Below are 16,733 nucleotides of genomic sequence, written 5' to 3' on the forward strand. Positions count from 1 at the left end.
GAGCTCATTAAAAAGTTCACTTATGATCATGTGGAAAGTAAGTCACATGCAGTGAAAAAAAAACTTAAGTATTCTTGTTTAAACACGCCGAAGTATGGGATTGATTTCCCCCTGACAAGCTCACGTCTTCTCCCTGAAACTGTCTGGGTTTCATCCAGGTGTTATTTTTCCACCCATAATCCAAACACATGCTTGGTATTAGACTAGTGACAGTGAACTGACCAGTGTGTTCATGAATAAATGTGTTTTTCTCTGTCTTAAGAGTGGAATAGATTGGCAGAGTGAATTAGCTCCATGTACAAAAAATACATTGATAGAGAAATGAATTAATACTAAGGTGTCCTGCTTTTCAAGTGTGAAGAAAACATGAGAGACTAACATTCATTGACTTTTTTTTTTATTTAGAAAAAAACATTTACAAAACTTTGGCACGATTGTGAATCACCAATTGCATTTGTATAAAAATACATTCATTTTTTGTTTTGTCTTTTTTTCTCAGTGCGTGCCACCCATGTTGCACATCTGACCCTGAAGACTTCTTTGATACTCCTGAAGGTTTTGGGTTTTTTTGGAAGTTGAGGAGAAAACATGATCCTCAGTTCAGTTTTTTTTTTGGAATGTTCTTTTGTCCCTACATTTCAGTGGCATCTTCAGCTTTAAGGCTTGAACCTCACAGCACCAAGGCACCTGACTCCCCCCCCATCAAAAGCACCAGTCCATTTGGCTCGGAAAGGTTTTCGTCGTTTTGTCAGCTGGGAGAGACGACCTACGAGCCCCGTGTAGCGCCATGACCAAAATGCAACATACATCATCATCTTGGTGAAAAATCAGCCGTCTTACGTTTCAGTGCCTTCGAATCCGTCGACACACAATCCGTTTTTGCTGTCAGAATACATTCAGCTTCAGCAGAGAAGACTTTTAACCTCTCTTGAAATCTTCCACTGCAGACACTTAAGGCATACTTGTTTTCCCTTTATACATATTGTTACCTGCATGCATAAAAGACTTATTTGCTCCACCATTACAACTTGAGATACAGCGTGTGCGTAAGTAACAGTAGAAATCATGACAGGCACATTGCTGTTGCGTTACACAATGCATAACAATGTAGGTTGGTAAAATGTACTGTTGCCAGACAAAGGAAAAGTTGATAACTGAAGACAATAATTGCACTTTTCTCTATACGCCAGTCAAAGGTGACAATGGTCTTCTGAACATGTCAACTTGTCAAGGGTGTTTTTCTTTTTTCTTTTAGAAAAACATTTAAATATCAGGCACAACTCCTACTCTCTACCTGATAAATGTCAAGTGATCCTAACCCCCACCTTGCATTAAGTCACAAAGTCCTTATATTTCAAAAATTTCTCCAGACAGGGAATTATTGATTGGGAGGTGTATGCAGCCGACTTTTGGTGGGAGCTGATAATCACTTGAGGAGGACAGGAACTGATGCAAAGAAGTTGCTTCTCTCTCGTCAGTACAGAAAGGTTGTCCGCTATTCTGAACTGGAATCCAAGTGGCAGCTCCTCCGCTAACATCCAGTTCCTGTGAGCTCCGGTCTCCTGGCCTCTCTGTGGCGCTCCAGTCCATCGCAGCAACACTGGCCGGAACCAAGTGCCATTCATCAGAGAGAAGTTATCCAGAACAAGACAAATCTCTTCATTGGTTTCATTGAGCCGCTTGACGCTCAGGCAGGTTCCACAGTTCAACACGTCATGCAACGAGGTCGGATGTTGAGGGGCTGAGGGTTGGGGTCAATCTGTAGCCACGACGGGAAAAAAGAACAGACGAGATGAAGGTTAGGAAATGAGATAATTCAGTCCTTCACCAAGCAGAAAATAACACTATGATACGTAGAGTTTACGCCCTTGATTTGTTCTTAGGCAGATCCTATTATACAGTTATATTCTCCTCAGTTTTTTTTGTTTTTTTTAATATCTTAACTAAAAAGAAGTGACTCATGCTAATCACACTGAGTAATCAGTCGATATTGCTGAGGGCTGTTTCTAGTATTCGGTGACTCACCTCGCAGTAAACTGGCGGAGGTCGAAAGCGAAACTCTTGGACAAACGCCATGAGCGGTCGCTCCATGATCCCACTCAGGTCTTCAGCCGGCTGTGGGACCACAGCGTTGTTGCGCTGCTCAGCCTCCTCCTGTGTCACCACAGAGCTGTAATCTGGAGGAGCTGTTAAGGAAACAGGCAGGATGAGATTACTGGCCCGACTCAGCAGAGCTGCACAGGTCCAAACACTAAACAGTTGAGTCATCAGTGCCGGCAATACCCTTTACCCTCCCACATAACTAATTTTAAGAATCTGGAGCTGTGACGTGCCAGTTTCATCTGACACCTGAGGCAGTATGACAAGAAACTTACGTTCAGGCTGCTCGGGGATGGCCAGGCGAAGCCACTCCAGGTTGACGCTGTACTGGCTGCTGACGCTGGAGGTCCGGCTGCCAAAAGGATGTAGAGGGATGGTGCCAATGACAAGCGGGAGCTCAAGACAGAGCTTGGACGTCCCAGGAACGTCGACACAAACCTGGTGTAAGACAAGGGAGAACTTTTTGTCATTATTACCGTCATTTGCAGCGTTCAAGAGTGAAAAGAGCGAATATTCCAGTTGCTTGACAAATACAGAAGCTGGGCGTACCTTGAGTGTGTACTCTACTTTGATGATGCGGCACTGCAGGATGGACGGACCCACAGGAGGGATCTTGATGGCTCGGCCATGCCAGGTCTCTCGACATCTCGCGCCGACATAGTCACCGGACAACGTCGCCACCACTGAGCGCTTCTGCTTCATGGTTCCACGGGCGATGAAGGTCTGCGTCTGGGTGATGAAGGCTTTGGGCACAACTGACCTGGATGTAGAGTTGTCAAACTCCGCAAAGACTGGTATAACTTCACCTACAAAGACAACAACCACAAAGATTATGAGAAGTGTAAAAAGACATTGTATAACTTAAAAAAACAACAACAAAATAAGTGTCTGTTGAGGACAAGTCACAGATGCTGGACCCTTACCTGGTGTGTAGCCCTTGCGGTCAATCTTTGCAGTTAGAGACACTTCTCCAAAGTTGCGGTACCATGCTCGTGCCATCTTATCTTTTGTACCGGCCTGTGGTGCCTACAAATTGGAAGTCAAATAAGCAGGTAATTTAAAACACTTGAAAATCATCATTAAGTGTAACAGTCATAAAGTGTTCGGGATAGGCTACTTACCAGTAAAGCAGGTGTGTTGATATCAATGGGCTCAATTACTGTAAACTCTTTCTTGATTTTCTTGACAGTGGCCCAAGGCCTGTGGAGCTTTACTTTGACCCAGTAACGGATGCTGCCATGTTTCCCCTCAAAGGAGGTGACCAGCGTCTCTTCTGGCAGCTGAAAGCTGAATGGAAATTCATGCCTGCCTGCAGGAAGGACAGTCACTTCACCATTATCTGAGACAAAAAGAAGAGAAAAATACAGAAATGTAAGTGACATGTTTATGCAACCATCAGGCTCTTATAGTTCATGTCAAGTTGATTAAACAGAAAAAAGCCCAATCAGTTAGATTGCATTAGACGCACATAAGGCAATAACTACGGAACAGTGAGACAGTACTTTCGTCTCCTCAATCAAGTTTACTGGCGCCGTCCGTCAATAAATCGTTATAAAACTATGCTAAACAACCCTTGCAAATCTTGAGTCTCGAAGTTGCGAGAGATAAACCTTGGGACTATCGATGTTGTTAACTTCACTTTTGTTTGCTGCAATCACATGGCTTCAGTGCTTGTTCAGAGGGGCGGCTCCAGCTCCATTGTGCTGACTGAGAACATGTTTTCCTCGAGCTACGTTGTCGAGCCCGTCTCAGCTGCTCTGTTTTTCCCCACTCCCCTGTTGCAAAGCTCCAGGAACATGTGTTTGTATTTAACAGACTCCATTTGTCGAGTTTCTCTTCAGCAAGCTGGATGTTCCAATCTCATCTAAACAATACCGCCACTGTCAAACCTTCCTGGTAGGTCAAACGGGAGCTTTATCGCACATGATTTTATGCAAACACCATAGATCAAGCCAATGGGCATTATTAGGCCATGTTTGTAGAAGGTTAGTCACAAAGAGATGAAATAGGCAAGACTGGTTGCAGATGGAAACCAAAGTGAAATCAACAAAGCCTCGACTGTGAGTTTCCGGTCTGCTCTTGAGGACCAAAACAGCTCAGTGTCCAATGAATGAAGACAGAAACCCGAGGCTCCCAACCAGAGGAGAAAAACAACCCGAGACTTGCTTCACAGAAGGGAAGGTGGGTGTCAGTAATGTTTCCTGAGGCAGATGATGGGAAGGTTCTATGTAAATAGCATGTTTTCCCTCCCTTTCCTAAGGAGTTGAAATGTATTTTTACATGTTTAAAACTCTTTAAAAAAAATATATATATTTTATCATTTGGTAAAGCCAAAAAAGTTTAAGTGACAGGGCCTTGAAAAGTATTTCTGCGAATGAATGACTGAGTGTTTGGAAGCTTACTTTTAACACTTAGGTGAAGTAAAATGTGAAGAAATGTGAAGCAATAAACTGAAAGAATTTATGCCTTTGACAGGCAACTCCAGGTTACTTTTAGTTTCCATCAAAAGGTCTCACACAAGAGGAAAAACAAGCAGCAGTTTCATAATCAAGTTGAGGTCTGACTTCATCACAAATCCGTTTAACCTCCAGTACCGTGTCAAGTCAAAACAACACTATTCCATGTTTGCAAACAAACAACCGGCCCAGTGTCCACCAGACAAATAGACCCACTCGAGCACAATAGTTCCAGTCGCCCTGGAGCTGGTTAATGAGAGCAGCAACAAAGCCCCCTGTCCCTGTCCCATCACCGGCCTGCAGAGCGGACTGACCTGCCTGCAGCAGCACCTCTCTGCGGTTCAGGTACTCCACTTCGTCGCTGTAGTTCTGGGTGTACGCGGTGCTGGAGCCGGCCGACCGGGACTCGGTCCAATGCACTTTGGCGAAACCCTCGGCGTGGAGCTTGAGGGAGTCCAGCCGACTCTCCCCGTACAGGTCCAGCACCACCCGCCCGGACACCACGTCCCCGCTGCTGAACACCGGAGGACAGTCCAGCTCCGGGGAGTCGAAGACGATGTCAAACTTTTTCAACTTGTCGAAAATCATTTTCTTTTCTTTTTTTTTTTCTCTCTCAGTCCTCTCGCAGTGGAAAAATTAAAGTGTTTCCTTAAGTCTCGCAGTCAGTAGACGAGTGATGGAGAAGGACGCTGGGGTGCAGGTATGTCGCCCTGTGCAGCTTAAAGCTCAAAGTATGAAGAGCAGACGGAGGCTCCCTGTATTTGGGCTGAGAAAGTGGGCGGAGCTTCTGAATTTATTATGTAAGGACGCGCGAGACGTTTCAAGGCTGGGGGATGATGCCTTCAGGAACTCCTCGCCGGCACCAACTTTTTAACACTTCACTTCTTACAACTCTGAAGCGATGCCTTTTGTATATTAAAACAACAACAACACACACACACACACACACACACACACACACACACACACACACACACACACACACACACACACACACACACACACACACACACACACACACCAAAGATATTAATGGCGACAGAAAGAAAGCCTAAACTGCAACAAGTTGAACACCGGACACAGTGCAGATATGTGTTTTACCCAAAACAGCAACTAAACGATGTTTTTGTGCTAATTATTAACGTTTCTAATGATCATTTATTAATGTATAAGTTTAATGTATAAGTGTATCGAAGTACAGGCTGACATTATTACTAAATTAACATATGGCAGGGCAAATTAATAAAACCACAGGCCATGGTGTCAATTTATATAAAAGAAAAGAAAAAGAAACGTTTGATCTCTTCATCACTCTTTGTATCGCTCTCTATGACTTCTGTTAGGCTTTCTGGTGTGTGGTTCTTCTCAATGACACTCATGTATCCGGAGCGAACTTGAAGGCAACATAATAAACACGCACACTGGGTGTGGAGGCAGCGCAGAGGAAAACAGCAGATGATTGATGGTTACAGGTTCTTAGAAGAAAACAGGCTTACTGAGCATGCTTCGGTGTGGCAGAGATCCCGCATGCACGGCTCGGGGGAAATTGTTTCACTCTGGAATAAAGCTGTTTACTCCATTGATTCCGTGTCGCCGTGAACTTTGCAGAACTTTGCATTACACAGCTTCAGCCACCACACGCATGGAAAAAACAAAGTTGTGCCAGGAAAGTATGTAGTTTGGTTTTTTTTTCTTCCAACAAATAACTCACGAAAAACAACTGAAAAGGGGGGTAATACCACTGCGACAGCACGTGACGTCTCTGCTTCACCTGCATGGATCACATCAACTATATAAACTTTCATTCAGAAGTTTAGCATATTTTTATTATTCCTACAAAACATTAAAAAAAAATACTTATGAACTGAATGTCTCCTGAAAACTCTGCACCAGTCAATAAATAACCCGATCGTAGTTTTTTTTTCTTTCTTCTTCGCTGGGTGAAGCACACCAGACAAAAACCAAGTCTGCTCTGGGAAAAACAAAGTTGTTTACTCCTTTGTTACCCTCAACGAGGACTAGCTCTCTACTGCCACCAACGGGTCGATTCACACTTTAATATTACTGTACTTAGATGTTCTTGCTCCCAGGACTTTGTTTGAGATGTTTGTGAAACTTCATAAAAAATCTGATACTCACAAGTTTGTATACAAAAGCAGACACAGGAAGCCACCGCATCATCAACTTAAACGTCAATGAAACGTCGGGTTAAATATGGAAAAACGAATCACCTTGTTTTCACCCGTTTGTCTGTTGGCTTCCAATTCACTACAGACATGCTGGTCTGTATGGGACAAAGCTCAGTCTGCCACCTACTGGTGAATCGGTGCAGCGCCTCAGCAGCGCCATGGGTTTCTGCATCCATACTGATAAGAGGATGATGAAAGTTTCTGCAAAAAATGGTGAGCCAGATAATCACATGACTCTGTTTGATTAACCCAATGTTTAAAAACCCATTCACCACTGCTGCACAGTGAAGTAAACACGCTCATCTTTGTCTGTGACCTTTCTTGTTTAGCCAGGGAGCTGCTGAGTACACAACCCACGGAGCCAAATATGAATACGATGAGCAAAGAAAAACAAAGAAAGAGTGGTCTTTCTTTGGCAAGACACATTTTTTTCCCAACAGTTTTGAAACACCTTATCCTGCACAGCCAGAGTGCCAAAAAAGAAGAAAAGAAAATAAGGAGAAGAAATCTAAAGTTTAAAAACACAAAGCTTTCTTTATATGCTAAAAAATAAATACATAAATAAATAAAAATACTGCTACTGAGAATAAACGGTAAGTGAGTAGAAAAAAAAAGCCAAATATTGCTGAATGACTGAAGCAGCAGCTGGCAGCAATGGTAGAGGGGAGACAGGGAGAAGGGGAGATGGGGAGGGTCCAGTTCACCATGTGTTGTTTTTCTGTTGCTATGGTGATGTGGCCTGCATTTTTTAAAACAGATGCCCCAACCAATCCATCCCCAACCCCCCCCCCCCCCCTTCCCTGAGCCTTTGTCCATCTAAAGTCCTGCATAAGGAGGGTTCTGGCCTAAAGGGTTCTGGAAAGAGTTTGGGAAGCATACTAGCAGAGTCAAGGTTTGCAAAAACAATCAGCACTTTTATTCCTTTTACACTTTACATATATATGTATGTGTGTGTGTGTGTGTGTGTGTGTGTGTGTGTGTGTGTGTGTGTGTGTGTGTGTGTGTGTGTGTGTGTGTGTGTGTGTGTGTGTGTGTGTGTGTGTGTGTGTATATGTATATATATATATATATATATATATATATATAAACCTACTGGCTACTTTAGTTTGCAGATCTATAGATTTTTTCCCCCTGAAATGTTTGTTGAGCCAAACAGATCAGGAAACACAGGTTGACCTTATTTGCAGATACTGCAGAAGAAAACTGATCAAAAATGGCTAACCATCACATCATTATCATGTGAGCAAACATATGTGGATGGGTTTAATTGATTTGTATAGGCTGACGTGAACATATATCTGGCTAAAATATGGAATTGTAGGTTACATTAAAATTGATTGATGTATAAATGCACTAGTTTTCTGTGTAAAATAAGAACAAATCAGCACACATTAACAGAGTGAAGCAAAAGTCATGAAAAACAATTCCTGCCCACTTAAAGAATACAATGGCTTCAGTGTTTTCTCAAATTTCTATCCACTAATCCATCTTCTAGACTGCTTTATCCTATTGAAGGTTGCAGTATCGAACTCTCTAATGATAAAGTAATCTGTACGGTTTTAAATTAAATCATCATTGTTTTAAAATAAGAGAAGAGAAGAGATAACTTTTTTCACCCTGAACGGGCAAATAACCAATTGCACATTTAAAAGCTTAAATAATTGTTATGAATAACTGGAGAAATTGCTTCAATGACTTAAAGTAGCCAGTGAAAGTCCTCTGTCAGGTAATACCTGATGAATTAGTGTATTATTTTTAGTCTTTGCAGTCACAATGTTACATATTGGCTTGAAAATAGACAGTATATTATTATTATTTCCATACATAACCACCTTGCTGCATCTTTTTCTACTCGACATATCCACAGTTTTTATAGCAAGAAATGACCTGAAGCGAGCTCGGTTTGTAATCTGAGACCAAAGAAACACAGTTAGCCACATTGCACCAGCATTATAAATTCTAATGCTTTGAACTTGACTATGAGTGCAATCTGTTGAAACAAACCTATTTTCTTAGGACCTCATGAAACATTAACAGTCTACACATCATTTACTAAGCTACAGTGACCTATACTCAAGGTCTTTGAATCTAACTGGCCTGTTAAAAATCATCCCTGGGGGAATTTCATTACAACTAGTGAAGCAGTTGTAGTGTGGTTGTAGCTTAGTTAGACAAGTGGGTCTAACTAAGCTGGTGGTTCAATTCCCACCACCTCACTTGATGGTGTGTGAGCACCTTGAATCACACCTATTAATATTGGTGTGGATATATGCAAGAAGAGTTCATTCTGGCTGATCATGTAAAAGCAAGTTCAGACTTTGGAAGCAGTAGAAAATGTGTTATACAAGTTAAATCTATTTACAATTTGTTTTTCCATTCAATAATGGATTTTTGTTTCATTGTAAGATTGTATCCTTACATTTTTGTATCCTTTGTGTTTACATTGTATCAAATGTATCTGGACACTCTCCAAGATTTTACCCAGGTGATTTCATTTTGCAAAGTGCAGTGACTACAAGATGCACAAGCTACCAGCTGGCACACAACAGTGCTGATCAGCAGTTTTACATCACATTATTCAGAACAGAGAGAGCCAGTGTCATTCTGCAGCTGCAGTGCATCCCAAAATACTGCACCTATATTTCTGCATAAGTAACATAACTACACAGAGCAGTGCAATTTAACCACATGCAGTGAGTAACAGGAGAAAGATAAATTAGGTATTTATTGTCAGACAGCTACACATTGCAGTTATAACTGAGCTGATTAATGAAACAACTAGTTATATTGTCTATCTGTCTATCTATCTTACTAACCTCGGATGAGATGTTGTCTCTTTTTCAAGTAGAAGATTCTGGAGGTGCAGTCATTATGGACAGAGTTCATGCCTCGGTTCTCCAGCCAGTGTGCCGTGGCCACCCCTCTGCCCTGCACCTTCATAGACTGCACTCTGGTGTCTCTGCGGAGCTCGAGCACCACCGAGCCGGACACCACGTCCCCTTCAGTGAACACTGCACCCACTCGATCCAGCTCCAGGGTGAAAGATTTAATGGAGCGCATTGCTGCATGCAAACACAGAAGAATAAGAACCATAATGAAAACACTGAGGAGTAAATTCAAACACATTAGTTTATACTAAACGTGTGTACAGTGCGTTTTCTTAAGGTCATTCCATTTAATTTAGGACAAGCTGTAAAGTTCACACGTGGGTTATTTCGCACTCTTTTTTTTTGTTTTGTTGTTGTGATACTGGGTTTTGTAATGTGCAGTTTGAGTCAAATAGACCAGATCTTATGGAGTTTCCATCTTTATTGTAGGGGTTCCACCATTAGGCAACGATATAATAATAATCATAACAATCATAATAACCATAACAATCATAATAATCATAATAATAATTGTTTTTAATGAAAGCAGAATGATCACATAAAACAGCCTGCATAGGTAACTTAGTTTATATTTCACAGGCATCCATATGCTATATACAACTCTCCGTTTTACTTCATTTTCAGCTGTGCAGTTTATGAACGTCAAAGTTACACCGCTGGAAAAGGCGGTGGGATGGAGTAACCAGGCCGATGACCCCTTAGTTAAGCTTGAAACTCACCTGCGGGACAGCAGCAGTGTTGTGGTCTTTTATTGGAGGTGCAGCTTTGCTCCGTTCTCCCCGCGACTGTTTGCTCAATGGAAGCGCAGCGCCTGTAAACAGAGGCAGCATTCAGCCGCTCTCCCTTTTACCCTACAGACTCGGTCTTACACGTGAGTGGCGCCCGCCCCTCTTATCAGAGAGGCGGGGAGAGCGAGAGGACGACGCCCCCGGACAGGGCTGCCTGGAGGCGCTGTTCCCTCACAGGGTTTATGTTCAGTGGAGCTATTTTGCTTTTACATACAGTGCACTATTATAAAACATCTCACATCACCTTTCCTTGCCTGTATTGAATCTAGGACTAAGGATATTGTCCAGAATATTAAAGTGATTTATTAATTAATTTACCTGGGACCCATTAAAGGAGGATACAATATGACGACCTATGAACAACCACAGCTGCAAATGTCTCTTTGTGTTTCAGTGCAGAATTTCTTTATGAGTCAACATTTTGTACAATATTTCGTATGATATAATGATCATATATGAAGTTGACTGATGGACCGGGAAAAAAAAGCATACCTTTTGGAATGATGTCTCTGCAAAATGCAATGACTTGTCAAAAACTCCTCCATGCATATACAAAGGCAAACATACAAATGGCCTGACTTTGAGCTCTAATTGGCCAATCTCAGTGAAAAATGTGTATCCTTACCATAAAATAAGGATGTTCATTTTCAGGATGATATTCGCAAAACCATGTATCTCCACAATGTTAAGTGACCTTTAACGTGCAACGTGTTCTTTAAATATAAATGCACCCTCACAGCATAACTTTCATCTAAATTTGTTAAAAGATTTAATTGGTGCATCACTGTCTCAAGAAGGGCATCAGCCACAATGTTGTGTAGTTGCGCAACTCAAGTAGAGCAATTCCCATTGAATGAAAGGCAAACAACAGTCATTTGTTTTGACAGATTTAATAATTATTTTCTTTGTCATTTTCCATTTTAGAGACACCATAGCAAACCCATGGTTTGATGCTGCAGGCAACAACAACCCTGCTTTAAACCAAAGATATTTAAACTATTTCCCTCTGTGATTGATAAAGTATTTTCTATTCTATTCTATTCTATTCTATTCTATTCTATTCTATTCTATTCTATTCTATTGTTGGTGTACGGTTTTCTGTATTTCAGTTCCAATCCAACATAATACATGTTTTTCATAAATGCTTTGTTAACAACAGATGTGTGCACAACACAGCAGACAGCATGTGTTGGCAGCGTCATGGAAGACGTACTGTGATTGTACTAAGGCTAATTTACTTGATTCCTTATGTGAGAATGAATGTCAAATTGTGATCATCAACTTTTTTTTAAAGTTTTCAACTTTTCATGGGTTTGTCCCTATGATAATGTCAATGAGAACAACGACCAATTAAGAGATAGATGTCATAGATAACATGGTCAAATCTCATGAGCTCTTCTTTCATCACACGGATCAGTTTTTGTTCAAATTGGTATGGATATTGGCTGAGATACGTGGATGTATTGTGACCGTCATGTCTCCTGTCAGGATTGTTTAAATGAGCAATGTGCAGCAAAAGCATGTTTTTGTGCACAAAGTGCTTGCTTACTTATTAATGGAAGCAGTTTGTAATTTAACGTGTCTTGTGGATGCTTCACATGCATTTGGTGCAACAAACAATAAATGCTGTCTTTTTAAGTTAAACTGAAAATTCACAAAGTTCTCTGTACACACTGGTAAGCTCACATTACAGCTCATACCTGGACTGCTGCAGGTTGATGAACTCCACATTCGGGTTATTTACATCTGCTTGCCTGGATGCCAGCTCTCTTATCAGCCTGTATCTCAGGGTCAAGGCTGTTATTGCTACAACACCGAGACCGCTTTTATGATGGATTTTGGTCATTCATGCTGAAGGATGAATGAAAATATTTTGTTAACCAGACACTAACCTTCTCCAACACTTGGCAATATAAACAAGTGAAAGTAGGGCAGTCCAGTTGAAGGTTCCTTCTACAACTTAATTATTGCACACTCAGCTTGTGGTTTATGTTTAAGCCAACTGCTAAATATGAACTTGTGCACAGCTTCAGCATTTCACTCTGCTCTGGGTGAAAGTTTATCGTAGTGATTTTTCTGTTCAATGACCAACACATGCAGAATATGTGTCAGAAGACAGGATAGCTTTGCCTGAATGCATACTGCAGAATTTAAATGTTGATAAAAATGTTGTTGTATAAAAAAGGGAGCTGGAAATTAAGTGTCAAAGGTCCACAAACAAATGACACAATGCACTTTATTTGTATTTGTTCATAAGTACAAGGTGTTCACTGAGTGTTGTTGTTTTTTAAATCACCTTTGGAGGATACTCTGTGTAACTGATTAGAAAAAGATTTGAACTATGGAAATAAAAGTGGGTTTTGTTTTCAAAATGCCCTTTTCTTCCTGAGAGCTAATGTCAAAACTTGTCACATCAAGAAAATACAAGATGTCTCGAAACGAGAAAGACCAAGTTTTAAAATTTGGACAAAATGCTATGTAAATTAGACTTTGTCTTTGTCGGGCTTTTGTATTAATAATGAATGTGTCACTTTTTTTATTTAATGATTACTGGTATGTCCTTCGTTGATGAATTACATTATAACGACAGTTTTCTTCAAAACTATATAAGAAATATGAAGTCTGTGGGGGGAAAAAATCAGGAACAAAAAAAATAATTGTATAATATGCTGCATATTATAACACAATATATTTTCATTTAGAACATTTTGACAATGACGTTTTCATTGACATAATCGTTTAACCTTTTTTAGTTAGAAAAACCAGGGGAGAAATTAAAAACTCCTTTGTAAGTGTGTCCCATCCAAGCAGGTAGGATTACATAAGAAAGTTAAAGCATTTATTGCTTATACAATATATAAGGGAGAATATAGATATTATAAACATCAACTTTTATAAAATCCAGATAAACCTCAGTCAAAACAGTAGTCTCGTGAACCAGGCGATTCTATTGACATTCTAGATATACTCAACTAAACTAGCAGTTAAATGTCAGTCAGTTTTCAGTCACTTTGGGAAGAAATGAAAGAGAATGGATGGTTGCCACGAGGGCGCTGCATGCTCCAGGGTTCAATTGTGTACTCTTCACTGTAGGTGGTGCTAAAATGTTCCTGGGCCACAGGAAACCTAATGTTGGTCTGTTTTCAACAGGGAAAAATAAACAAAACGATCAATATATTTTTGCACTCGTGTCGCAAAGCATTTAATTGATCTTTGGTTTCATTTTTCTCACCGTATGCTGAGACTGAGAGGTTGTCTTTTTCAGTCCTTTCAGTGGGATGTAGTCAGCCATGGTGGTACTGATACTTGACTCACATTCTGCACAACAGATAAATAAAAAAAGAAAAAAAAAAGAAAAACTGAATATAACCAAGTATCTTAAAGTTAAACATGATAACAAGACCGATCCGTCACCTGATCCTCTTAATATGTTTCCTGACAACTGTCTGACCAGTCCGGCCGGTTCTCCATCCTTTTTGCAGTAGTGATCTTTGGTTGTGGTTGAGAAGTCTGCCAGAGTGGAAGGTCCGAAATGTACGCAGCTCGTGGTTATCAGGTCGGGTGTGGGCAGAGCTGGATGTTTGGTGTCGTTCGGCTGTAACATGATCAAACATATTTTAACATGAAAAACTAAATCAAAGACTTCAGAAAACTGTACTGAAACAATTTTAAGTCTATCGTGTCGACAATCACTAAACATAGCAGTTTCTTTTGTTTGTTTTGTTTTTATCTCACCTCAGAAAAAAAGGCTCTGTTTGTTGTGACTGACATCCTTTCTTTGTTTTGTCCCACGTTTGTATCTCCCATTGGTAAATAACTAACATTTGGGTTCTTTTTAATATGGACAACTGAATCTCCTGGGGGGGAAATAATAAGGTCGGCAGATTAGCAGTGATGAATGAGCATTATAGTACAGCATCAATATCATCAAATGCAGTTCAGACATTAATGATCCTGTGTGGTCTTGTAATCCACACAACTCTTTCTCTATGGTTGTACTAAGTAAGAGCACTTGTGGCAAAAACATCTGCGATGTTGTTCATGATCTGCTGGACATAAAGCATTGATTTATGAGTTGTGCAAATCATTGCATTCTGTTATCTGTGAGGATGCAATTAGAACAGACAGAAGATTTCCGGTTCAGTTATCACAGTATTTTCACAGTGCACAAAAAAATAGAATCTTAAAGGATTAAAAAAAAGTATTATGTGGACATTAATAACAATTTAATATTTTGAATTTCATAAATAAAAACACAAACAAATGCATTTTGAGACTTTCAAAAGGGGGAAATATATACATATGTAAGGTATTTACAGTAGATTAAACAGGGGACTGTGTGATTTGTATTGTTATATGCCATGCAATTTGTCCAAAAAAAACATGGGATATAAAAGAATGTGCAGAGGGCTACTGCATTATGATAAAAAGTTGTATTATGTTTCAATGTATATAAATATTTCAAAACATGCCCAGCTTATGGGGACAGAAGGCATCTCTTGATGTTGAAGACCAGGATTCCTTGGAGATCATTCCAAGGTTGATCTTTGAGGGTTGTTTTGCCAGAGATAACCTAAAAGACACAGAAGACAATGTGGAAAAATGTATATGTAAAATGCCATCACAGAACTCTAATCATTTGGAAATGTAATATTTGAACCTTTTTGTCTATGTTTGATGCCTTTCCATAAATAATCTGTCCATGGACAATCTTATCATTCAACTGAGGCTGTATGAATACACACCAAATATAACAAACAGTCCAAACCTGCAAATAGTGGGCCAGCTGAATGATGCACCATGGGTCGTCTCCCTTTCAATTTTCTTCACCGGATCACCAATATTCACTGTGGAGGAGTGCTGAAGCAAAACTCACGGTCACATCTACCGTGCACGTGTGTGTGTGTGTTTGTGTTTGTGTTTGTGTGGGCATGCGTGTGTGAGTTTCTGATCGACGTCAAAGGCACTTATATTACAATTCTTCCGGTACATCTACTATATATCCTCACAACAGTTGCTTGCATGTCCTCCTTCCACTTCCTTACTCCTGCTCCTATACCATCTGAATACACCCATGGAGACGCTTGTATCCTGACTTCATCTGTTCGCCTGCCTATCACCACTGCAAACAAGAAAGGCCTGCTGCTCAGTGTAATCCCACATCTAGTTTGAAAGCCTAGGTCACGTCATGAAACACCACACCTCCTCTCTGCATTCTATCATATCCTGTCAGATAAACTTAAAACCATCTCAACTAAACATTTATGCACTTCAGCACACTTGTTTTTGTGCCACTCAGCTTAATAAATAACTTTTATCTCTCTACTTTCTCCTCGCCAATCGTTGGAGCGTATGCACAGGCCACATTCACAACAATCTAAAATTCTCTTTGCTTCTAAAGCACTCTTGACTCCTTCACCTTACTTGACAGTCCTGAGCCCATTTCCTTTGCTGTCTGTTCCATGGCAGAACAGCCTGTAAACACATCCAATGTTCTGAGCCTCACTTCCCTTCTCCCCGATGCCCTGTAAACACAGCACATTGTCCTCCCCTGCCCCTGTAATGTCTTGCAGCTTGCTTCCTTTACCATTTCAGCTTCAGAAAGCGGCTTTACTCTCACCTCCTTTTATATCCTTCCTCTTCTCGTGCTGACTTCTGACTCCTCTTCCTCTTCTCTTGTTTTGGCCTACAGCAGCACAGTTTCCACTGGCACCCCTTGTATTAGTGACTGTTGTTAATTCTGGTCTGGATCTCTCCAGTATGAGAGTCGTATTTTCATTCACAGCTTTAAATTGGGAAAAGTTATACACCGAATTCCTCTCTCAAATCAACCCTCCCCATCAGAGTGAAGTTGCATTCAGCACTAATGTCACACTATCGGTTATGGGATTCATGTATTTCTATATTTTTGCTCTGGGTGGTAGTATTGAGTCACAGTATCTCTGAGTTTGAGCAGTTTGTTGTTGCCATGAGCCTCAGCCCTTGTCAAAATTCATGAATTAAACGTTCAATGTTTAAGTGCTTCTTTTTACTATGAAATGCAAATTAATGGGAGTAGTTTCCCTCCACAGTATACAACTTTCACAGCTATTTTGTGCTTAACAGCAGCTCTTATTAAAATCTTAATGCTCATGACCTACAGAAACAACTGAAGGTGATTTACCTTCTTCACAGGTTGAGCTGCTTTGGTCCAAGCTCCCTGAAAAGTGTTGTTGTGATGGGAGAGGAACCTGTCATGACGTCTGTCCCCTTTCAATGTGGGAAAACCTTCTTCTGGAGATGAATAAGGAACTGTTCAGTTTTGGCACTGGC

General features: G+C 40.6%; 1 protein-coding gene across 2 annotated transcripts; it reads right to left on the reverse strand.

Annotated features, from left to right (window-relative positions):
• Positions 1 to 399: 399 nt before the first annotated feature.
• arrdc2 (arrestin domain containing 2) lies at positions 400 to 10,423 on the reverse strand. Of its 2 annotated transcripts, XM_080506942.1 has the most exons (8): positions 10,353 to 10,423; positions 9,562 to 9,807; positions 3,222 to 3,439; positions 3,024 to 3,126; positions 2,650 to 2,906; positions 2,376 to 2,538; positions 2,026 to 2,186; positions 400 to 1,759 (listed from the first exon to the last, which is right to left on the reverse strand). In XM_080506942.1, the coding sequence occupies exons 2-8, from the start codon at positions 9,803 to 9,805 to the stop codon at positions 1,706 to 1,708; spliced, it is 1,200 nt and encodes a 399-aa protein (XP_080363068.1). In that variant the 5' UTR covers positions 9,806 to 9,807; positions 10,353 to 10,423; the 3' UTR covers positions 400 to 1,705. The 2 variants fall into 2 exon arrangements, with proteins under 2 accessions (XP_080363068.1, XP_080363067.1); XM_080506941.1 differs by lacking the exons at positions 9,562 to 9,807; positions 10,353 to 10,423 and adding an exon at positions 4,871 to 5,451.
• Between the last annotated feature and the right edge of the window lie 6,310 nt (positions 10,424 to 16,733).

The sequence above is a fragment of the Blennius ocellaris genome (assembly GCF_963422515.1).
Source record: "Blennius ocellaris genome assembly, chromosome: 12".
Lineage (NCBI taxonomy): Eukaryota > Metazoa > Chordata > Actinopteri > Blenniiformes > Blenniidae > Blennius > Blennius ocellaris.

Coding starts and splice junctions, on each gene's coding strand:
- arrdc2 (XM_080506941.1), bottom strand. CDS start 5,144: ATGATTTTCGACAAGTTGAAAAAGTTTGACATCGTCTTCGACTCCCCG. Junction 2,187..2,375: donor CATCCCCGAGCAGCCTGAAC/GTAAGTTTCTTG, acceptor TTTCCTTAACAG/CTCCTCCAGATTACAGCTCT. Junction 1,760..2,025: donor CTCCGCCAGTTTACTGCGAG/GTGAGTCACCGA, acceptor TCGTGGCTACAG/ATTGACCCCAACCCTCAGCC.